At 38.5% G+C, this 25,194-nt stretch overlaps 1 protein-coding gene and 1 long non-coding RNA gene across 7 annotated transcripts in view; one reads left to right on the top strand and one right to left on the bottom strand.

Moving 5' to 3' along the window:
• LOC141930929 (uncharacterized) overlaps nt 1-9,592 on the top strand; it is a 304,098-nt gene extending 294,506 nt beyond the window's left edge. The window contains exon 9 of the long non-coding RNA XR_012625437.1: nt 9,496-9,592. This is a non-coding gene — a long non-coding RNA (uncharacterized LOC141930929). The remainder of the gene's footprint in view (nt 1-9,495) is intronic.
• Nucleotides 1-25,194, bottom strand: part of GALNT18 (polypeptide N-acetylgalactosaminyltransferase 18) — a 298,611-nt gene that overhangs the window by 108,454 nt on the left and 164,963 nt on the right. For all 6 annotated transcript variants that reach the window (XM_074842459.1, XM_074842456.1, XM_074842457.1 and 3 more), the window contains exons 7-9: nt 20,485-20,670; nt 15,036-15,173; nt 12,098-12,193 (exon numbers count right to left, since the gene is read on the bottom strand). In XM_074842459.1, the coding sequence (XP_074698560.1) occupies nt 12,098-12,193; nt 15,036-15,173; nt 20,485-20,670 (420 nt within the window). The remainder of the gene's footprint in view (nt 1-12,097; nt 12,194-15,035; nt 15,174-20,484; nt 20,671-25,194) is intronic.

The raw sequence follows: 25,194 nt of genomic DNA on the forward strand, positions 1-25,194 counted from the left end.
AATATGGCTGGTGTAATTACAGAGGGAGTTAAATATGCTTTCATGGGGACTGAACTTGGTCCATGAATTCTAAATGAGCCAGTGGATGACTTCAATTAATGGAATGACATAATAAAATTATCAATAAAACTAAAATTATAAAGTGAATCTTCCATCTACTGTATTAACTACCTTCTCTAACAGTTAATCACATACTGTCAAGAAATTGAGAAACAAAAATCTGACCTTCAGAACTTTAACTCTGATGAAGTAACAAATGAGATAGTATAACATCAATCAAAAGAATGTTTAAATTGACAACCATCCCACAATTACTACAACATCAATCTCCAAGTGCTATACATGTGTTCCAATAACTATGTTGGTTTTATGCTGAATTTGTATTGTAAGCGACAGTTGGTTTTAAAAACTGGTGGTTGAAATGTCAATTTGCAATGAGAAGAGACATCTTCAAAATATGGATAACTCTAGTAATTGCTACATAATACGCTACTCTGATCTATTTCAAATTAATGCACTTACAAAATGTGAAATGCTCAAATAGTATTTGATTATGAGACACTCCAGGTACCCAACACAGCTGCTTTATTTCTCCAAAAGCATTATTTAAAAAGAGTTTTAGCTTAGCAAAAGAAAGCTCCACCCTTTTTTGATTGTACTGAAGTATGGAATTTTTTAATTGTTAATAGATTGTTAATAGAAAATGGGAAGTTGATTTCACTTTTAAAAAATATTTCAACTCAACACTGAAGTAGCGTATGGAATATCAGGGTACTGTGAGTACGTGGTCTCTGATAGCCACTTAACACACTGAAATGGTTAAGATATAACGGAGCAGGGTGGAGCACACTTTTCACCAGTCACATCATGTCCAAAGGCCAGAGACAGCTGCCACTTCCACATGTGGACAGGAGGTATGGCTCCTAGCTCAGTGCAGTGCTGTGGACAACGATGTGCTAGTGCAAACAAGACCTACAAATGGTTCGGTCTGGCCATCCAGAGCGTACCTCCAGGTGGAGTAAAGGCAGCTCCACCCGGGGGAAGGTGGGGCCTACAGTCCCTGTGGCCCCTTGCCGAGCTGCCAAGGCCAGGTGCTTTGCAGGGCCCCTCTGGGTGTGAGCACCAGGCAGTGTAGCACAGGTGCACTGTCCCAAGGCCTGCACTTCTCCTGTGACGGAGATCCCGAGGTGTTTACAGCCTCGGTAGCACCATGGCTGATGGCCTCAAGCCAGTGGATACCACTTCACTGATGCTGAGCTACACACCATACGCCCTTCTGAAGATACGTGGTCCCCCCGTGGCAGTCCTTTATTATATTCAGTGGGTCTGGTACCCGTGGTGAGGAAACACCCCTCCTCGCTCCAGACAGGTAGCGCTCATTTGCAAAGTGCTTGAGTGAGATCTGCAAGTGGGCCAACTTTAGGCTCCAAGATCAGGCTATTAGCCAACCGCTGCAGAAGTCAGCAGCAGCTTCAAAAATACAACAGCCAGTATATTTTGGGGGTGTTGGCTCCAAAGCCCTTTGGCACCAGCTCACTGGGTGTATGTAACAGTCTACTGTAAGCCTGTACTCCTGAACTGAACCAAATAGGAAAGGCAGTGGTACCTTTAATTGGCTCAGTGTTCAAGCATAGAATCTGGATCCAAAATCCAGTGTCAGGCTTATCATCTAGAAGCTCAGCAATATTTTACCTTCATGTTTTCAATGATGTTTTAACTTGTTGAAATCCTTTTGGCCAAAACAATCCATACAAAAAAATTACTTACTATAACACAAGAAAAAAAATTGCCTGGAAATGTATGTGCATTTTTATTTCCCAGATGAGAACAGTTTTGAACTACTGTATAATATTCAGGCTAACAACTCTAATCTTTTCTAAATTAAAACACTACATGAGAGCTTGAAATGCTCTGATAATTTTAAATTCTTAGGCACTGCAGTTGCTCGCAATGGTTTGTTTCAATTACATTTTCAATGCAGTTTTTTTTTTACTACAGATATTCTGGGCAAATTGCTTTAAAAATTTAAAGTAGGGAGGAAAGTTCTTACAGTGACCATCACAAACTTAGTAACCATTACTTGAATCTTATAAAATGCAAAAAAATCAAAAGAAGACATCAACTTTAAATATCCTGAAAACCAACTCCTTTGATATTCCACTTAACCTCTTTTCCTGCATCAGCCTCACCTATTTAACAAAATGCTGAATAAATTGTTTCCAGTCAAACTATAGAGACAGCAGATATATGTCCCTCTCCTCCTATATCAATGACAGATCAACAGTGGACAGGATGACCAGGCAAGATGATAATGATGCCAAAGTAGGTTTTGTCACCCAGAAAAGCAACAGAATTCAAGATGAAGAGTATAACCCAAGGGCTGAGTGGCAAGTTACAAAAAATTAAAGCAATGCAGAAAACGTGCAAGGTAATGATGATACACAAAACATGAAGTGGAAATAGTTAATAAATTATTAAAGAATTATTCTGGGGAGAACCTTCTGTAATGTACAGCAGTATCAACTAACCACTTTTTCATATTAAAAAAAACCCCAAAAAACTGGACTGAACAAGCCCCACATCTGTGAGCTGTATGGTACAACAGAGAACAGAGGTGTTAATTTATTAATCCTATTGTTTCTGTGCACAGGCATTCTTTGTGGTCCCTGGTGTACGTCTCTGTGCACTCAAGTTTTCTTACTACTATTTTTTGCTGACATGATGAATTATTCTTTTCTGCAGTGTGTGATAAAAGCTGTTTATCAAGTGTAGGTAAGTTACATCAGAATTTTTGCCAGTTGAAGTGTCTATTATCTCTGTTGAAATCCTGCTTTACAAGGCAAAAGCTTTCTAACTGAACGTCTTCGATAGCACTTTCTGAGTACCCTTCTGACATTACTTCTGATCAGCATTTGCAATCTTTCCTCCCATTAAAGGTCAGCTTATGCTTCTGTATCTTTTCAGCACATCTTGTAATGTATGTAAAATTGCACCAGTACTCTACTGTGAAATATTAAATAGTACAGCTATCTTAAAAGAACTCTTATCCATTCCATTCTCTAAGATAAGCATTTCCCTTTTATTTAGAAGAACGGATGATTGAACAGATACAGCATATCACAGACAACTGCTTTTATTCCTCTTATATTTTGTGGTTAGGGGGTTTGTTGCTTTTTCAAACACATGTTACCTGTAGCACTGGCCAAGTTACCTTTGGCTCTTCTGCTGCATTTACCCACATAAAACAAGCAGTCATTTCTCAGTCAGAAAAATGCTTATCAATTAGCTGATATTAATTAAAAAAGACCTTTGTTTTCTTAGAGCCTTCTTGGCTCTAAGTTTTCAAGTATTTCAAGTTTTTAATGTTCTTCCTTCTGGTCTTAAATATTCATAGTGCTCAAAAGAATTGAACTACTTTTTGAATTCTTGCTTTTTAACTTCAACTCAGGTCCTGGAACCTGAACATCAAAACCACTGCTTTAGCCAGACCACTGATTTCAGCTTATAGTAGTATTTTCCTTTTTCGTTATTCATGCTCACCTTCACCAGTGATCCTGTACACTAGGCAAGAATATAGACTTCAAAAGCATCTAAGACATTTGTCAGTCTTTTAATTCTAGGCCATCCTATCAAAGCAAAGAAAAAATTTCTTCAAAACAAAAACACTTCTCTGAGAGTACATAAATGCTATATGCTCCCAAATGAGAAAATCAATGTTACTCTTAGGAAAAAAAGATTGTTTTTCAGCTATTTCATTTCACCATGGTTGGAGTTTCAATTCCAAGTGATCAGTTCCCTCAATTCTCACAGGCATACACAATGTTTTTACACTACATAGTTTCAAACACAAAAATAAGTAAGCAGCAATATCCATCCCATTACTTCCAAATTGCGGGATGTAGAAGATATTTCCTCTGATCCAGAATAATGCAGTTCTACAGCATTTTTTCTTTGCTTTTGTTTTTAATCAGTGAAGTGGAACACACAAAAGACCTATCCTGGGTCTGAAACCTGAAGAAGGACCTCTTGTGCTCACTCTTTTGATTTCAAGGGTCTTTTACACTGTGAACAGAAAATGACGTTCACTATGCCTGATACTTCCACAAAATGAAGAAGGTTAATCTCTGGTCCTACTGTCATAAAGACCTACGGTCAGTTGCAAAGTGCAGTCTACAAATCGCTCACCAGTCTGTGATCAGATCCATACTTTTTACTTTACAAGCTAATAACACCACTGATCTTCACCTCTGAATGAACAAGTCTCTTCAGTTTAAGAGAATCTCTCCTACTAGGCAATAGATACTGAATTTGAATTAGGTAGGCAATACAGAAGACTGGGTAACAGTCATATTATCTATATCAACAGAAAGCCTCTTGAATCAAACCACAGCAAGTACAGAAATAATTTACTCATGGGAAATGGTTCAAGTACATTTTCTCCAAAACTAGAAAAATCAGATTAACAGATTCTCTCTCTGAAACTTTGCACTTAAGTAAATAATGAGAATTTGGCCCGAATCAAACTTAAGGAAAAAGATTTTTAAAAGAAAATAATATACAATGTGAAATGATATATTAGTCTTACTCACAACACATCCTGAAGAACAAAGTGTTGTACTGCCCACGCTAGGCCAAGGAAGGACTGGTTGGTTTTGGGAACCTCTGAAACATCTCTGTAGCTCCCCGATGCATCTGTCATACATTCTAAAGAGGCTGAAGCTTTGAGAAAGCATTTGCTGGATTTAGCTTCTCAGGCACGCATCAGAAAAACTCTGTACTTTGAAAGGCATTGCAAAAAACTAACACCAGATTTTGCTTCCATTGCAAACAAGGTCACAGTTTCTATTAACTTTACTATGCTCAAAATCAGGATTTATGCACTGAAAGAAATTAACAGAAATATAAATAGTCTCAATAAACTCCTCAGCAGGAGTGTCTTATATAAGACATTAATTGCCATGGCAAGCAGGCCCTTTACAGAATAGGTTTAAAATAAAAATTAGAATTCATTAATGCTTATAACCATCCTTGCTAGGCAGTTTCACTAACTCTGTAACTTTATCTTCTATTACTTGGACCTTTACTTAACTGAGCAACCTAGATTAAAAAAAAATAGCTTTCCTAGTTCCAGAAGCATTTACCCTTGTTCACAGAAAGCATGTTGTATGGACATAAAGTTAGTATTAGGCCCAGTGCTTAGATCATTCCACAAGACTTAGTGAAAAAGGCCAAGGAAACCAGTGAGCCCGACTGTGGTGTGTCAGGTGCAGCCTCTGGAAGAACGTGAAGAGAAGAGTGCCCTGTGCAGGGACACCAGGAATCAGGCCGACCAGCTGAGCTGCCACTCTCCATGCAGCTGCTTCAACTTTGTATGAATAATGACATACTCACTCTGGCTGCACAAAGAGAGGAATGACTACTCTCTCTACCACATGGTGTGACTTTTCACTGCAGAGTAGCTGGACCAAGATGTAATTGCATGTTTTGTACTGTTAGATTTCTGTATGGCAGCACTCTGTATGTGTCTGCATGCATAAAATAATCATTGCAAACCAGGTAATTGCTAACTTCAGACCAATGCATTAGCAGGTCCTTAGAAAGAAATGGTACTACGCAGAGCAGGTGTCAGACACAGATGTTGAACGTGTCTAACATTTACCTTGAAGACAGACGTGAACATCAACCCTGAGCTTGTATGTGACTGACAGCTGTTAAAACAGCTGCTGTACTTCTTTTTATTGCTTAAAAAAGACTCCCTGGAAATGTTGGTTGGAGACATTTTTAGGGCAGTGATTTTTCAAGTTTGAAGGGTCAATCCTTGATCCACATCAGCAGGTTTTATTCTGTTCTTCCTTATTCCCTTACCATCACTGAAATGTGCTAGTATCAGTGGCTGCTAGATGTGGGGCCTTCTGTTTAACTTTTTCTTGCACAGTCTCAGTTTACAATGCTTAAGTGCTTTTACACACACACTTAAGAACATGGTCCTTCTTACATATATAACAAAAGACCTGTTGTTTTCTGAAATGTATGTATTTCATAGCAGGTTCTTAGAATGCTGGTTTTTGGCCTAGAATAATTATGATTTCACTATAAGTTTAATATTCAGCTGTAGGAGAAAAAGAATGCATATTCACAACCATAAGCCAGCTCAAGATCTGAGTCATCACAGCTATACACTGTTCTTAAACTTCAGAAATTCCTTTACCTAAAACTTTTCAGGACAGCAGTATTGTGGTGCTCTGTTGACAGCAGTGTTAAGACTGTCAAGGAAAAGCAGCTCCAATATTCAGTATTTCCGTGATTATTTTTTTTTAAAGCAAATGGAAAGGTGTCATGGAAAGCCTGACCTGTAGTAGATGATATAATCATGTTTTGTCTATTAATTTCTCCTTATAAAATGTATATAATGCTTCTTGGTCAGCATACTTCACATACACAGAATGCCACTAAGAGGGCTGCTGTTTCTGCTTTCAAGTGTCCTTAACACTCAATCTGACAGAGCACGTGGTTCTTCTCCCAACTTTCCTGGGATTGATGATTGTCCAATACGATGTGAATTTCATTAGACACAGGAATCGAAAGAAAATTTTTAACATTGCAACAGAGTTATTAAAATTAAGGCTCTATTAAAACTCAATTCTGAGATGTTTACATTTGTAATGTGTCAATAACATGAAGATCACACTAACTTTAGTCCAGAGATGTCTAAATTTTTAATTTAAAATAAACTGACAAATTTCTTCTCCCCCCCCCCCCCCCCCCCCCCAAATTATTTGCAAGGCAATTTTAATTCCTTTGATAATTATTTGCTGAACAGTGATTAATTGTTTCCTCTCCTGGGTTTTACAGATTAGACTAATAACCATACAGTGTTTGTGATCAAACCTGTAGTTTTTTACTGCAATATAAATGCCTTCAGTTTTAGCCTTTTTTAGTCGTATATGTTCTTGGTTACAAATTAACAAATATCCATGTATGAACAACCACAATGCTTAGAAGTTTCATTGAAGAAAAAATAGTTTTAACAAAAATATATACAAATAACATTTTAAAAGGACGCCTCATGAATCATACAAAGAGTTTTTGTAACTGCTGTTTCCAGTACTTCAGACACTGTGCTTGGAATACATTAAGCTTTCAGGTCAGAGTCTCATACAGTGTAAACTGGCATAGCTCTACTTGTTGGCATGACCTCCTTTCATTGCCTTCAGCAGAGATGCAATAATTCACACCAGGCAGGGCTGTAGTCATCGGTTTCTGAATGTCAGTTCTGCAATCTCTTGCAAAAATGTGAAAGGATATGAATGGGTGTACCTTCTCACCTGCATTTCTTTTCTAGTAATTCTCCCAATCTAGTCTTCTGACCCTGGTCCTCTACTTGAATTCCTGAAAATCTAACTGGTTTGTATTGACTTTCACATCCCTGGATGAGCTTTATGGTTTAACTGCTTATAAATTGAGAAATATATGAGCCAGAAGCTATTGAACAGGGGAACACAGAACTGCCCATTATCCCCTCAATCACAAGCGCTTTGCAAGGTAAATCTGTACTTAAAATATCACTTCATTGACTGAGGGTAGTTGTTTATTACCCAATAGTTATAAAGTCTCTAATAACGTGGTGTTTCATTCTCAAAGAATCTTCCCAATTACCACTCAGGAATAGTTTTAATGCAAGTGACACACTGTCATCAGTCTCCTTTCAAGATTACAGGCCTGGTTAAACAGCAGTCTTAAACAACAACAAACATTCAGGTTCAGGCAGTGCCCAGAATTAGGAAGGGAAGGCAGTCAAGCCTGGGGCATATACTTACTGCAACTACAAGTAACCCATCTTCTCCATGCAAAATGGGGGCACTGCTGGAAATGGACCTTTTAAGGCCTAAACGTATGACTGAATTGTAGCTTTGCTTCAACAACTTCAAGAATTAAAACAGTACCTTCATCCTCTTCTGCATGAACCACTTTAAAAAAACCATCAGAAACCCCACATGGACTTCATGTTTTGTACTGTTTTGCCACCACAATTCTTCTGCCTTTCCTTTTTCCCTTTACATTTATCTCTTCTTGCTTTCTCCCTTACTGCCAGTCTACCTCATCTTCCAATTTTCCTGTTTCCCTCTATCATCACACTGACGGGGGGCTGCTTCCTCACACCCCCCCAGCTGTCTCCAGTGTAGTCTCTTCTTTGGCCAAGAACAACCACGGACTCTTGTGCTTTGCCTCTGAGTTGTTCTCATGCAATTAAAGCAACATGATTTCTACCACCACCACTGAACAGTGCAGTAAGAACCAATTTATCTACCATCGTTGACTATTTTACCATGTTGCATTTAGTAATGTTAGTGATTTTAATAGCTGCAGAAGTCAGTGTTGTTCCGCTGTTGTAAGCAGCAGCAGCACTGCACAGCAGCAGAGGCTCGATACGGCAGGCTTGGACATTGGCTCAAAGGCCCTTCCAGGCGGCTGACCATCAGCACACCAGCGGTACCCAAACCATCTTAGGGCCTTGCTTCGTGCACATCTCATAGCTGCCCGGTACGCACGCTGGCTACAAGTGATAGCAGATGCTCAGGTGTGGTAGTGATGTTCTCACTGACAAGTCTGGGGAGTTAAGCCAACATAGGGTATGCTGTTGTACAGATGGGAGTAGTAACGACAGTGTTGACTCTGGACAGATAGTGACTAAAGTCAGAAATAGAAGGATGTGATGCTTAGGAAGCAACACACTCCGGCAGCAGAACTGGGGCAGGATGAGCAACTTAGAAAGTTATGCTGTTCAGATGCTACCACTTAGAAAGACAACGAAGTTCTCAAGAAAATCTATAATCAATTGTGAAACATTTTATAATGAAATAATTCTTACTAAAGTAACAGCAATTCTTCCCTTGAATTAATGAGAACGCATTTGCAGGATCACCACCCATTTTGTTTTCTTCACTGGTTGAACATGCAAGTTTCTCTACTCAGTGGATGGTATCATAACTCCCCAAGCATCCAGGCTCCTGGGGACCAGGACAAAATACAGCTACCCCGGGAAGCACTCTCTGAAGACAGAAGAATGGTACAAAACATACCTAATAGTGGGTTCTAGTTTTCCAAGTGCCCTCTGTCTTTTCAGGCCAAGTCAAATACCCTCCTGTGTGAAATTCCTTCTCATTAGTAGTATCAGAGGGCTAAGGAAACGGATAGATTATGCTCCCATTTTCCATTCCATCCTGTTATTTAACTACATACAAGATTTGCATCAATTTCTCTATTTGCAGAACAGTACTATAAAATAAACACGGTTATAAAGCACTCGAAGATACTTGCAGGAATGAACTGTGAATATGCTAATGTTAGTTACAGTAGACATGGAGTGGATTACTGAAAGGCTGGGGAATCTGAATCGCAGAAGTCTTGCCATCACTAATTCTGATGTCTATTTAAAATGAAACTGAAGCACCCCAGGGAAAATTATTTCTGATAATTTCATTGCAATATTTGCAGGTATTTCCTTACCAATTTTACTGCTTCTACTTACGAAGCTACCCAGGATGTTCTCAATATTGTCTGCAAAAAATGGAGCATGGATTTTTAATGTCAGGTACGCAGTTCCCTTTCTGTTGATTTCAATGATTTCTTTCTTGTATAAAACATGCTAAAGTGAAACAGTAGTTGTACATACAATTCTGAAACTATTACTTGATGTCAAACACCTCATCTAGCCATTTGCTGTGCAAAAAGATGAAAATCCAAAAACATGTGAAAGATGTTAGTGGGGGAAAAAAAAGGAAATTACCTGATTTAGAAGAGAGGCTACAGCAGTAACTAAGAACAGCAACCTGAACTGCATGTGAGGAATGGTTCCTGGCAGGCAGATATTTTAATGCACATCTAGATGCAATTGTACAAAGCCCTCTGTGGTGGCAGCTCTAAAACCATAAATGGTATAGCTGCAACAGTAAAACTTTGCACCAGAGCTTAAGAATGGCATCACCAAAACCCTCAGCCATACAAGCAGTCCTGAACCAAGGGACTAATATATTTTTGACCAATCTATTTTGATAAGGACTGCCAGGTGGGAAAAATAACCCCCATCTCACCACTACTAGAATAAAACTAGCATCTCACCAGTATTTTTTGCAGTTACTGGCAAGTTCACTCAGATTAAAAGGAATGTCTATTCAAATATTTCTGATATGCTAGAGGAAATGTAAATGGCTACAGCTCTGCTTAATCAAGAGATGCAATATGTGCAGTGGGAATCTTGTAGAAGTATGCTGAATAATGTTTGTTAGTGCTTACCCTTTTAATACCATAATCCCTAACATAGAGAAAGTCTACTCCTCTTTTAAAGAAAGTTCTCATTACCAGGATCTTGCTCATCTCAGTCTTTCTTGGGGTTGTTTTTAACATCATTATTTACAAAATAGTAATGGGAAAGAGACAGAACGTTGCAATTATGAAAGAAGCAGAATCTTGTCAAGAAAAGTTTCCGTTGCCTCTCTTCCCTCTGTCATTTATTTGCTGCTATCTCATTTATACAGAACTTCAACTGACATTCAAAGGTAGTTTTCATCTGGTAAATACTGAACTGTGCTAATTGAAGTGACTTTTTTATTGTTGTTGTTGTTTGTCTGTTAACTATAATTAAAATTTCTAATTGGAATTTAGAGCCGTGCCTGTAGTGTGTTCTTACCACAGATGATATGCCAGAAGAGAGTTATGGCACCCTCCCAGAAGATGAAGAATAATGGCTCTGGCTCACAGGGGAATTACACAGTTCCTTAGTGAACACTGAGGACTAGCTTAAAAACCTCCTGGAGGCAAACAGTGGCTACCACATAATTATGTGACAAACAAGCCACAGCCCATGCAGTGAGCGAGTCTTGATGGATGGGATCTTCAGATATTTTTGTCCTCATCATTCATAATTTACTCAAGCATGATGCCACTAGTGATCAATATTAAAGGCCCTCAAGCGAAGGAGGCCAGCACAGAACACAGTTGCAGCATGTGTAACTTGGCAAGGAAGTACAGAATCTTATCTGCATTTCACCAGACTCATGTTGCCAGATCACTATGAGATCCAGGTACAGAGGACAAGACTACCTTGTTGCTCTGTGTTTATTTCTGAGATATTAGGAGGATTCATCTGCTGTGTAGTCAAATCAAGTAACTGAGAATTCCATGGGTAAAACCACATTCCATAACCTAACCAGAGTATAATAGGGTCCTTTTGAGAAAGCAAATATAAAAGGTAGCCAGAGAAAAAATGATTCAAGCTGGAGGGATTTTTCAGTTTTTCCAATCACTCCCACAAATACATCCATTTCCTTTATGTCATTTTTGCTTATGTTACTTTTCGGAGTTAGATAAACTGCACATCTGTCTTTGACAACCATGTTCTAGACCATGTAATGTTATTTTTATTGTCAAGATTTGCCTAGAAACACTTTCACCTATGCCCATATACTTAGCCACTTGGGAAGATACAAAGTCTTAACCTTCTTGTTTGCCAAGTTAGTAAATCCAGCTGTTGTGTAAGAAAATTGAAAGGTTTTGGTAATTTGAGTCTTTGGCACATACTAGAGGACAGGACAACAGCAGAGAAAGAAGAAAAGGAGCTTTAGAAGAAGAGCTTTCACAAGAACAGGGTTTAGAACTTGACACAGCTGTATGGTGTGAAGAAGGTGGCTGTACATTTCAGATTTGCGAAAATGAGAGAAAATGAAAAAGATGGAACTTCAGATAATGTATAAATAAACTGTAAGTATACATATGTATGTAAAATGTCTTAAAATGCATTGTTTCATTCATACGACATGCACAGTTAAAGATCAGAAGTTAAAACATTTATCAACAAATCTGGGTCAGTGCTGACTCTTGTATTCCTTAAATTCTTTCAAAATGAATAAACAAACTTCATTGTCAAAGAGCTAATAAACCAGTGATTGTTAATTTACAGCAGAAATAATGTTCTAGCTTTCTGTAAACTAAACAGCTTACAGAGGTATTGTTGCAGGAAAACAATGACAGGTACAAGACAGTTCCTCCTACACAGTCTCCTAAGCACAGCACAGTATCCGAGATCATCAGACAAACTAACCTGTGGTGTCATTCCATGGCAGATATACACGATTGGGATATTCTCCGTGTCTGGCCCTTGATCAAGGCACAAATCACTTTTCAGGGAATTCTGCAGCTATAATAAACAAAGAAGAAGAAATCAAGCAAGTTGTAGATGAGAAAAAGATAGTGTGATTACTTTCAAAAAAATTCATATGTAGTTGAGCAAGAAAACACATAAAATTAAAAATACTTGTAGTGAAGATATTGAAAAAAAAGCACGTGGACTAAATTCTTCCTTGTAGATCATTTAACACTACTGATTTCAAAAATGCTGTTCAATGTTTCAGGGGGGGTAAATTTCAGAAAGCCTTCAGACATAGCAATAATTTTTGATACACATTTTTAAAATATTGTCTAATGAGTCTCTGGTACACGCTATATACAAAAGACAAATTTTTTCCCAGTGTAGCTAGCTGAGCAGTACGGATGGAGTTTCAAACATAGGAGAAAGCCCTGTAATTGAACAGTTTTTCAGAATCACTCAGGAGAGTCTTCTGATTTCTGGAAATAATTCAAAAAAATCCTTTCTGCTGACACTTAAGAGACTTCTGGCCAATTGGTATGCACTAGCTCTTCTTTGCATTATTCCAGGCTAACTCACGCACAACAATCTAGCTACGAACAGACTGCAGAGTACTTGGCCCCGTTCGTCACAGAGCCCTATCTATTACTTGTGCAACGCTGAGAAAGAATTTTGTGAAAGTGAAGTGCTAAATTAATGAGCACAGATAGCTGGAAAGTCTTTTTAGAGTGAGGCCAACAATGTGGATTGTAAACCCATGGGCAGGTATTAAGGTGTTCAGTGGTATAAGATCAGTTCAGAGAACACGAGAGAATTGTCTGATGGAGGGTGTGAAGAGGTGATGTGGTTTGCAACCATCTGTGATTAACTGAGCAGTCCTGTCAGCTGAGTACAGGGCCTCCTTTGAGAAAAACAAATTGATATGCTTAGAAAGGAAGTCTAGAAGTGCACTAGTAGGTAAGAAGTGGGGACAAGCCAGAGACTGAAGCCAGGCAGTGAATAACATCAAACGCATGAACTCATCTCTACAAGATTTCCAACTCCAAACCTAACTCGAGTAATAGACAGGACAAATCTCAACATTAAAGAGAAAATATGCATTAGGTATCAATATTGGTGTTATTCTTAGCCGCAAGCCTTGCAAATGAAGTAAAGTTTCCTTCTCTCAAAGCTTTACATTTCTCAGCCATAAACGTAACCACAACCATGTCTCTAGTTGGATGTTAGACACCACTCTCTATCCAAACCAATGATAAATATCAGACTTATTAATTCATGCCTGGATCCATCAGTACCTTTGACTTTTCAAAATCTCTTCCACAAACTCAAGTTCTAATGCTTGTTTTAACCCTTATCTTACAACCTTCTCCACAACAATCCCCATAATAAAGGAAGCAAAAAAATCTGCCTTGACCAACATCAGCATGCGCCTTAGCTGAGAGGGCTGACCCAACAGTACAACACAGAGACTTTGGAGTCCCAAGCTCTTAAAAACAAACATGACCTTAACCCTAACAGCAGCTGTCCGGTGATCAGGTGCTACAGAAAAAGAGACAACATGCTATATTCCTTTCAACACCAGTGCTCTTCTTATGAACCTTAAAAACAAAAAAATAAAACGAGCTCTTCAATTTCTTAAACTCTTATCCCAATCACAACTCTACAATTAACTTAGAATATCTGCAGAGAAATGATCCCTACAGAAAACCAAAAAAGCCACTGGCCTGTTAACTAATAATGCTGTTTCAAAATCTGAGGCCCAGACTCTTAGGAACCATCCATTTCCAAAATCTAGTGGCTTTGTGGCAACCAACAATTAACTTGGGCAATGCAGTTTTAGACTATCAAGACTTAATCTTAATTGCAACCCAAAATATAATCAGGTTGCCAATCCCCACGCTGAAAATCTGAAATAATTAGTCAATACTGCCATTTGCTCCCTTTCAAACTTAGAGCCTTACAGAATACAGAGATAAACTAGACAACTGAAATTTTGAATTTGCAATCTTCTTTGATTGTATGAAAAGCCAGCATGATAATTTTAATTGATCATCAAAGGGGTCATGGAACTTTGTAGGGCATACAATCACTTCATTTGCCAAAACAGAGCAGCCATACTGGCAAACTGCACAACTCTGACTTCTTTTTGAAGAGGAAAGTCTCAAACCAAATCCTTCACTTCTATGACCTACTCTTACTACTTACTTACGTTTCCTAATTGGGAAACATGCAAAAGGCAAATTTAATGCACAGAAATCATTTTTTATGAATATGACACTGGATAGAGAACATGAAAAGGACGTCCTAGCTCTGCTAGCTCATGGGCCTGTAACTTACTATATGCTCATTTTCCATGTCATGCACTCCTGCCCTCTCTGTTCAGACTGCCAGTTTTCTAGGGGCAAGAAGTGTCTCTGCTTTAATTAGCACACTACAACTCAAGCATGATTTCAATGCAGAGAAGGGTACTACTGTCACACAAATAATGATGATGATGATCCCAAAATACAGGCATTTGAGGTTCTAAATTAAGATCTGGCTGCAATATTAAGAAGCTTGCAGTTGAAATACTGAACCTATTTTGTTAATTCACCTGCTACCACAAACTTTCCAACTGAGAGCTCCAACATGTCTAAAAAATCATGCCTTGAGTATCACCGAGGGGAACGCAAGCCATGAAAAAAACAAAGTATCAGGGAGGAAGATAATGTTCAGAATACCTCAGCATAAAGTACAGCAGACCAGCTGTGTCTGTCAAGCAATAGGCTAACAAATTATTTAACTAGTGACTTCAAGTTTATCTGATTCTTCTATTTAGAGCCAGGCATTGTCTTCACGAATTACTTCCACTATTACACCTTTTCAGAATGGGAAATGTAAACAAGACCCTTACCACTCCGTAGGCGACAGTATCTGAATACATTCTCATTTCTGGATACACGCTGACAAGATACCACCTAAAGGTCTTGCACTGGAGCTTTTTCCTCAAGGCCTTCCTCTCAGAAATATCACCAATATCAATTCCAGAGTCCTGCACATAAAACAAAGGACAGAAAAAGCAGAAAAGACATCAGCGATACACTACTGAGTAGACTAATCATCCAGAGTCTCTCTCATTGCAGAGATGATTATGACCTATGATAATTATCAGCTTTTGGTTGTGAAGTGAGTCTGTTACCTACACACGCTCCTTAAGTGCCCCATTTAAAGATGATACAGGTCACCATGGCAGGCTCTCTTTCAAAGTGTGCTTTGGTCAGTGGAACCACTCCTATTGACTTCAGTGGGGTTTAGATCTAGCTTCCAATGAAGCTGATGAACAATGAAATTGTTCTCTAATTTTCTGGCACTTTCCAAATCCAAAAGTAATTGGCAGGAAGTAGCAAGTTGCCCTAGAAACAACCTTATTGCTGCCGTCCCGCTGTGGCCTAATCATTAGTATATGGCACCTTCTGGCCATTTCTGAAGTCTGGGTTTACTGCTTCACCGCAAAAAGCAGAAGCTCTGCTCCCCTTCCTGAAATATGACTTATTAAATTTCTCTTGTAATGTAAAAAGTTGTTATTTTTGTTCAAAGCAATTGCAGAATAGGCTCTCCCCTAATTTTTATTCTCCTTTACATTTCTGGCTAACCTAATTTCCACTTATCATAAAAGCAGATCATAAACCGTGAGTTTCATAAAGTCCCTGTATATAAAAATCAATAATTTGTCACATTAAAATAACGCAGCAGAAATTTTGAGAGAGGGATCTAAGTGCAAATCCATGGCTGCTATTTGAAAGGAAGTTAAAATGAGACATTTTGCTCCACACTGTTCTTTACCACTTCTGCCTCAGAACAAAACACAGGATAAATAAATTTTCATAGGGAAATCCTATAATCTACCTACTTAAACAACAGCCTTTACTGGGCCATAAACGCCCCAAAGATTTTGTCAGCCACCAGATATGATTTTAAAATAACACCGGAAGCATTGAATTTTCGTAGTTACACATCAGAAAGATATCTTTACACGCGTCTAGGTTTCTGAGCTGCTGAAGCAATGACTGCTTCTCACATCCCAAAATTACTGAATTAATGTTAATCTGGAACAAGTATAGCTTATTATGGAAGCATTTTCTAACTAAAGTAAAATTGACTTCCACATTAGCAAAATATACAAAAAAGTAGGAAACTGAGGTCTGGCATAAACTGGCATAACTCAAGTTAATCCTTAAAAATGATTACTTCCCTCAAGCCCTACATTATTCATAAAAATTTATGTGGAACTACTCCTTAAGCCATCATTTCTTCCTGACTTTTCTAGCAAGTGATAGACAGAGAAACATGGTGTAGGGTGCTGTAAGACAACGAACTGATCCCACGGACAAATCCTGCTCATGCACCACTCTGGCTGCACTTGCACTTGCCAGTGTATCAGCCACCTGTGTGAAGGAAAAGGAGGATTCCAGCACATGGATACCTGACTTTGAGCACTAACAAGGCTTCCTGGGATCAGATACTAAATTGGTCAGTGCATCCAAACTCCTTTCTCATGCAACCCTGCAGACACTGATGCTTGTTTCCTCACAGTTTATTGTATAAGGTAAGAAAGAGCATCTGGGGCCTCAGTAATCACATCCTCCCATGCAGCTGGAGAAGTAAAATAGCTTACATGTAGCACACTGGCTTTATCACCAGCAACAACTCAGTGTATTCCCCAAAGCTGAGAATATGATGGGAGGAAAAAAAGAAAAAAAAACAAAATGAAAAAGATATGGGAGAGCTCTTGCTTCTGGGAGTTGAAAAAATCTTTCCTTTGGATTTTAAGTGCTTTTCTGAATCTGTTTTATCTAGGTAGTTACGATGCAGAAATCACCATGGTGTCCAAGATCCCCATTTGAAGCCCTCAGTACTTCAGAGCCACCCACAGAGATCCCAAGAGGGCAGTCACAGCACACTGCCAAATGAGTCTAACTCCTTTTTATTATTATTAGCTCTCAAAGACTAAAACCTTTGGAAACATCCTACTACGAGGCTCCTCAGAGGTCTGGGAATACTTCCCTGGAAAAAACAGGTCCTGTGGTTAACATTTTGGAATAACATATTTCATGGAAAGTCTTGACTGCTACAATTGAACACATTTTTATTACCTAAACAGTCCATTACCAGTGCACTATTTCATCAGCTTCCAGAGAGAGAATTACTCCTGTAGTTACCCACTTGTGTAACAGTATTTGGCCATGCTATCTGTCTGTCCTCTCTGCATGTCTCTCACACTGATGTCTCGACATCTTTTTGCCTAATCTGAAGCTAGGTTTGATTTGAAAATTGTCCCTCTTTGGTATTTCACCAAAGAGGCAGAAATACTGCCATCCAGTCTGATATCTAAATTTGACCTAATCCATCCCCAGCCTTTCTCTTCTACCATCTCTTTGTCCCCTGCCTACTGGAAGTTTGCATTACAAGTGTCCCATAAGCTTTAAGTTATTTTTTAGATTGCTTCTTTACACTGAATACTCTCTGTTTCTACTTATGTTTCTATACCAGCCAGAGCGTGTGTTGGCTCCTAACCTTTTGATGTATAAAAAAGGACTCCCACTAACGATGTAGGTTTTCTTTATACTGACTGATACAATTACAGTGCTTGGGAGTGTGATTTTGTACTGTATTTTCCTCTTTCCCTTAAAAGGCCAGAAGCTTTCCTTAAACATGCACTTGTTTCCTACTGCTCTAGAATTAGTTCAGCACTCACGAAGTTTAGCATGGGAAAGGAAAAGGAAAAGGAAGTCCCAGGTCTTTGGAGCTCTCCCCCTGATTCTTGGCACCAGGCCTCACACAATGAACACAAAGATGCTTACAACAGCTTCAAATTACACAACTGATTTGGGATACTGGAGCAGATGTCAGGCTTCCAGAACAAAACACAGCCCCAGCACTCTTTTAAGTCCTTCCCTGTTTTCCACATGGCAGAAGATGGAAGCTGGGTGAGCAACACTTGAATGTACCCAGCTGTAAGCCACAGAACCCATCTGACAGAAAAACCCTCTGATGGTCACAAAGGTGCCATACTGTCTCTGAACATCCTGCAGCAATTACTAGGTAACGAGTGGATACAGGCTTTGTACACCTGTTACAACTGTGAAAACTGTTTCCCAGTATGTTTTAAGTAAGTATATGGGCATGTGTGTGTTCATTTGGTTTTCTACAGCGGTGAGAAATGCAAATGAAGGTTCTCTGTGTGCTATGGGTTCTGTACATACACATAGTAATAGACTTCTCCCTACAACAGAGGCATCTCATTGCATGGCAGGAGAGTACCGCTATGAAAAGCTCATTTAGTGCTTGCCATTTCCAGCTTTTAAGTCTGCACTACAGTTTGACAGCCGTAGCCTTTGTGAAGATGAAGAGAGAATATAATCTGCATTGCAATTTATTCAAGCAGTTCAGTGCAATGATTAGTACATTTGTGGTTGGAAAATGACTGAAGATTGAAGTAGCAAGAAAACTTGTTATTCCTCTTCAAAACGGTGAACAAAATCAGTTTTGGCAGTACAAGATCTACTGTACAAACATTTTGATACACTTTGTGACCTGAAGAAATCAGTTCAATCCACACACTGCACTTGTTTCTTTAATAAATGAGTCTTGAAATTTATTATAACAGGCTTATTTTTTCTGATCTATTGGCACAGTCAAGACTGTGTTATTATTACGTGTTAAATGGAAATTTAACAAGTAGTAATAACAACTTATCTTTGTATTCTTTAGGAATTTGATTTCCAAATTGCATTCAAATAACTTTGCACATGGTTAAGCACCACCACCATCATAGCTGGATGAATATTATGCAAATACATGTCTAGTACTGTATAACGTGGTTAGCAAAAGGAATTTCTAATTTTTGTGTCAATAAATTGAAACTTGATCAATCGATGAAGATCAAGCAATCTTCAGGAAAATAACTAACAATAAAAAATAGAAACTGAAATTTAAATCTTACCAGGTTATTCACAAATAAAATGCATTCAAAATTGGTTTGATGTAAAATAAGTAACCCTATCTTCCAGAAATGTCTTTATTCTTGTATGCACTGCTGTGCGACTACTCAGAACAGGGATACTTAAAGGTAGCTTGGATTCTGTGAACATGGAACTAACTTCCAGAAAGGTCCTTTCCCTATACCAGATCACAGAGGATTTTTTTCTGTTTTCACGGTATATTATGTGGCTAATTCTGCAACCTGAAAACAGGACAATAGCTTCCCCACTTGGCCAAAATTATCCAGTTTTAACCATGAGAGATGAAGGAAGCTATTGGAAGCAGCTGAATCAACATCAGCATTCACACATCTAGCTGGTTTTTGGTTTCTAACCTTTTTCCTTATTAAGCTAAAGGAGGAAAAGTACAACATTTTATTTCTCAAACCAGAAATTGCAGCAAAACCAGTTTCTCTGAACAGTTGCAAAATCACTTAGAGATATTTTACAGATATTTTATTAAAGAAAAAATAAATTGCCCAAGTTCATTTATTAAGTTGAGAATATTTGCTTTTGCTGTGATGATGAGAACTGCATGCTGTTAAGTCAAACCTCAAGTTCAAAGAGAGCCATGGTTTCCAACGTCTAGGTGGAACAACCTATTCTTCATGGATCCCGAATATTTTCCAGACCAGGTACAGTCACCTTTCTCAGAGCCCTATAGCTCTTAGCAGTTCATAGATTAAATACCATTGACTACAGAAATGCAGAACAACTTAAATCAGATGTCAAACTGAACTCTTACGTTAGCCATCCAACATTGTATTTTCAATACAATGGACCAACTATTGCTCATCTATGAAAAAGAAATCCGGACAAGCAGGACAAAAGGGAGTTGCAGCTAGGTTCTGCAGTATGTCATGACATCCACCAGCCACCCTTACTCTGATGTGAAATTACTCAAGAGGGAGTTAACACCCCTTGCCCCTTGGCAGAACTCCCCTCACAAATCTGGCGGAATTATAGCTCTCTGTGATGGTAAATAAGAGACCCAAATTCAAAGTAAGATGTGTAATACAGATTTGATGCTTCTTTTTTCTGCATTTCTGCAGCTACTAGATTAAAATCTCCATGAAGACTCATCAGTGAGCATAATGAACTTGACAAAAAATTCATTTTTAAGGAACCTGAAAACAAAGGAATTATTCTAGAATAAGACACAACTACGTACATATTTTTATATATAGATGTGTATATGCCTACATGTAAGACGTAAGTACATACATACATGTATACAAATAACAAAATCCTAGCAGAAAAATCAAAATCCAGAATAGGAACCAAATCCAAAAGGCTCTAAAGCCAAACCTTGCAAACGCTCACCTCCTGGGGTATGTTCCACGCCATATAGACATGGCTCTTAAATTCATCCATCCAGACTTCAGCCACTCTTAGTGCATTTCTCCGGACGTGAGCAGTTAGATCTTCAGTGTATGGTTTATGTGCTCTTTCAATGTGGGCAATCCTGGAGCAAGGTAGAACCTCAACACTTCCTCCACACTGCCATACCTAGAAGGAAAAAAAACATTCTGCTAGTGAGAGCTCCCTACACCACTGTCTTTTAGTAAATATACCAAAATTATTTTATTTCTATGCTTGACATTGTTACAAAGGAGGATAGCTACTCAAGACTTATTTGACTATACACAGGGGTTTTTTAGACAGTTGTGAGAGGAGTTATTACTTTGCCTTACCATGAATTATTACTACTACTTAACCTTACTACAGAATTATTACATTACCAGTAGCCTCTCATCAAAAACTTCCTGGATCAATTTAGCTATTCTCAAGATTATCAATAAAATTTTTTATAAGGTATCTGTAGGAGTCTGGGCCGCGCTGGGAGAAAGTTAGTGCAGACAGAAGAATGCAAGGACGAAGACAAGGCCAGCAAAATAAGGCTGGCAAAAACACACAAGATAGCAGATAAGTGAGAAACACCTGTGGTCAGCAAAAGCACACAAGTCTGAGCAAAACAGGGTATGAGATAAGAGAGTTTTGGCAAGTTTTGGGCTTTACGTGCTAATTGCAATTAACCAATGCAAATGCTTGTAGAGGCGCGTGAACAGCGCGTGTAGATGACCTGTAGCCTATTAGAAGATAGATGAGTGCGGGTACGGAACTTAGTAGAATATAAATGTAACCAGAAAAAAAATAAAAAAAAGACGGACGACCTGATCATCACATTGGTGTTGCGTCGTTTCTGTTCCCGCATGGAGAAATAAGGACCCCGGCTAATGGTGACCCCGACAGGTATCCAAAACAATAGCATCTGAGTTCAAGTTTTAATGTCCTTCAGATATTTCTCTAAGATTGTGCACAGTCTATCTCAATGCATACACACACTATTCAGAATCTTGAACTAGGCTGCCTTACGTAAAAGGGAAACTAAACCAATCAACATTTTAAGATCACTAAAGTTTCAGGTTCTAGGAAGACTAGGGATATAAATGCATCTTATGCTTTGCTTTAAACATAGCTCAGAAAGGATCAAGTTTACTTCTGAGGAGTGGACTAAGACTGCCTGTTGAAAATGTTCTATAAAAAATTTCAATGCACACTACTCCTAGAATACATTTATAATGTAGGTTACTATACCTGCTCAAGTGTGTTTCAGTTTTGCCCACTACCGCAGTTGAGCTAAAGTCCATAATGTTAATCATAAGTATTGCATTCCTTTCTGATTTTCTTTCTTTCTGCTTTCAACTAAAGAGAAAACCACTTTGGCAGCCTTAACATTCAGTGAAGTACTTGAATTATTTTACATAGAAGCTCTTTTGCTGTGTATCTTCTATTGCATAAACTTCCTAACAAGATCAAGGCAGCTCATTCATTTTGGTTGAGTGGATGCTGCTCAGGTGAAAACCCAGATGTACTCAAACCGTTTGATCCTGCTGAACAAGTACCTCGCTGTCCCAGAGGCAGGTGTACACACTGAGAAGTGACAGAGTTTGCCTTCTGGTACTGCTAGCAGAGAATCCTGAGGCTTGGTATCCCACACCAAGAGATCAAAAAATGAGAGTGAGGGTGCTTCTTCCTCATACTGCTCATCCAGGAGAGAGTATATTTTGGTCTCCCTCCTAGTGGCCAGGGATGTGGGTTGGCAGAACATCATGTTCTGGAGCTGATCTCAGACTCCTCAGGTCTGTCCCTCCTATATACATATGCTCTACTAAGGAGGCACTTTGTTCAGTCGTTCATTTTATATATTTAGACATCTGGCTTGAATACAGCATTTAGGCATTTGGCAGCTCCTGAGACCAGAAAATGTGGCATGGATTCAGAATGTTTACAAAGCCTTTTCTGAACTGGTGCCTAATTGCATTCAGCATATGCTGGGAAAAGAGATAGAGCCTTGGTTTTCAGAGCTCTCTGGAAGATGAGCTATCCCATGAACCTACTGTACAGTCAAGAATGGAGCTGAAAAGACTTTGGCATGTATCTGTGTCCAGAACTTGGAAAACTGAAAGAGTAAATAAACATAACGATTACCAACATCAGGGCAAAACTGAGATGATCATAAATATTTTAAAATAAATGGGCAATTGATCTGGCACAAGAATAATCAATCTTGAAACAACATTTGTGGCCTGTCTTTCTAAATATAATATAAAGTGGGCAATCCAGTTTAACAATCTAACAAAAATAATAGTTTGTCAAACATTTAATTCTAAATGGTTCAGCTTCATTTCCTAATAAAGATTAAATGTGAAATATCATCAGGCTTTGCTCATACAATGTCTGCTTTCAGTCTGAGCCATCTCTCAGTACAGCATTGACATCCAGCTATAAATTGTTTCAGAGTTACTCACTGTACACTGTTTAAATTAGTCTCATAAAAGACAAGGAAGATGTAGGGATGGTCATAACTTAGCCTGGGACAAGACAATTCACACACCACATGAGCTGCCTACTCTGCCTAGCCTTTGCTCATTTTAACTAGGGATGGCCTTGATCCAAGTCCAACATGTGAACACCAAATCTTCTGTGGGATTTTCAGAGTTAGATCTGAATGCCATCTTGACAACAAGCTGAGCCAGAATTTCATGGTCTATAATAAGCTGAATTTCCAAGTAAATTTCTAGGATCTGAAAATCTGAAGAGCGGACTCATTTTAGTACTGATTCAGTAATCAGTAAAATCTGATTTGACTTTTTAATGAAGTCATATGTGTTTTCAAAAAACATCCTGAGATGACCAAGTCTTTAATATAGTTTGTAAATAACAATTACCCCCTACCTGAATAAACACCAATTAATCAATCTGATGGCCAATCCTTTCTCTCAGACACCATCAGTCTTTGTTGTATTTCCAAAGACTAATTAATTACTCTGCAAGAACCATGGATTCACTTAAAAACTTAATGCTAAGACGGAGCTGTCAATACAGATGCTGACAGAACAGGCAGGTTGTATTAAACAACTTGAAAACCAAATCCTACTATTTCTAAGCAAAAATCTTCTGCAATCCATGAAAATGTGATTAGCATGCACCAAAACGGGACTAGAGATATATGCCAATAGTTTTCCATACATCGAGATGAATAAAAGTCCTTTAATTAATGACTTTTTAAAGAGGAAGACATGAGAAACATATGTGATCTGAAGATATGGGAATCATAAGTTACTGTGTGTGCAGAGCTTGCAGTTACAGCACTAAACAAATAGCACTACCCTAGATGTAGGCTACAAAGCCTTGCAGAATGCTCGCAGAGTGAAAGCAGATGCAATACTTTATAAGGGCAGAAAGCACAACCCTGACTTGCTCAGCTGGTCCCATCTAGGACAAGCCATAGTACCCTTCTCTCCCACAAGCATTTGTTGCCAGTGGGATTACAGTACTATGAGAAAGCTCTTTTCTCCGAGCATTTCATTACACTCAGGGAGAGGGCAGTTGCAAAGAAAGAAAATGTAGGTAGGCATTAAATTGGGATTTTCAAATGACATGAACCTCTCCTGGAATCTCAAGGGATTCTGGATTCACAGCTCCCCAAAACATGTGCAAAATCTCCAGCCAAGGAATGAAGGGCTTTGCTAGTCATACACTAAATATTAAACACCAATGTAACATGATTGACTGCTACAGAAAGTGTTAGGCTTTTTCATTCTTCCCTCATTAAATCTGAAATAAGGGAATTTCTAGGTCAAGAACACCTATCCATTCTTCCATTCTTTCCTTCTCAGACCAACTGTCCATTTGAATCTGACCACTCCTAGCTCCCCTCATCTTCTTTACTTGTGTAAACAAATCCATAGTACTCCAACCACTGTGCTGGGGCCACTGTGGATGGTTGGATGGTTTTTCAAGACATCTTAAAAAAGTATAAATCTCACATGAACAGTGCAAGGACGGACTCATTAACTACTCTGAACCAACATCTTTTGGTCAAAGACATTTTTTAGGTTGTTTTTTAATTAATGTTTTAATACTAAGAAATATATTTTCTTAACAACTCAACTCAAAGGGAAGTTGCAAAGCCTTTTAGAGTGGTCTGCTCTACATCTAATAAAATTCCTGTAGACAAGAGATTGTCTTTGTAGTTAAGAAATAGGAATAGCAATTGAGGGGTCAATTCCTTACAACTTCACACGTTTCCCCTGTGAATTTCACAGCTATTTTTTTGCTCTCATTAGTGATCTTTATTCAGGCTTCATCCATACTGAATAGCACCTTTCTAGTTCTCCAGCACTGTTACTTTCTGTGATGGCTATAAATAAATACAAAGGTTTAAAATCAGTGAAGCCTTTCCAAATTATCACCCATGACTTTAGCAGGAAGTCTAAAGATAAAAGAGCTTCAAAAACTTTTTCTAACCACTTGGAATGGTTTGAAGTAAAATGTTGTATCTCCGAGTATACTGTCGCTGCAATCAAGAATACTTAATGACAAACCTGCTTGTACAAATTGCAAAGAAGAAACTTGATGAAATTCCTAAACCATGGTTAAAAGGAAACACTGCACCTTTTCCTGTTGCCCATGAAGATGTTTTATGTATGTTAGCAAGAGGTGGAAATTGCTAGCAACAGCCTCCAT

This window comes from Strix aluco, chromosome 16 (genome assembly GCF_031877795.1).
Source record: "Strix aluco isolate bStrAlu1 chromosome 16, bStrAlu1.hap1, whole genome shotgun sequence".
Classification (NCBI taxonomy): Eukaryota; Metazoa; Chordata; class Aves; order Strigiformes; family Strigidae; genus Strix; species Strix aluco.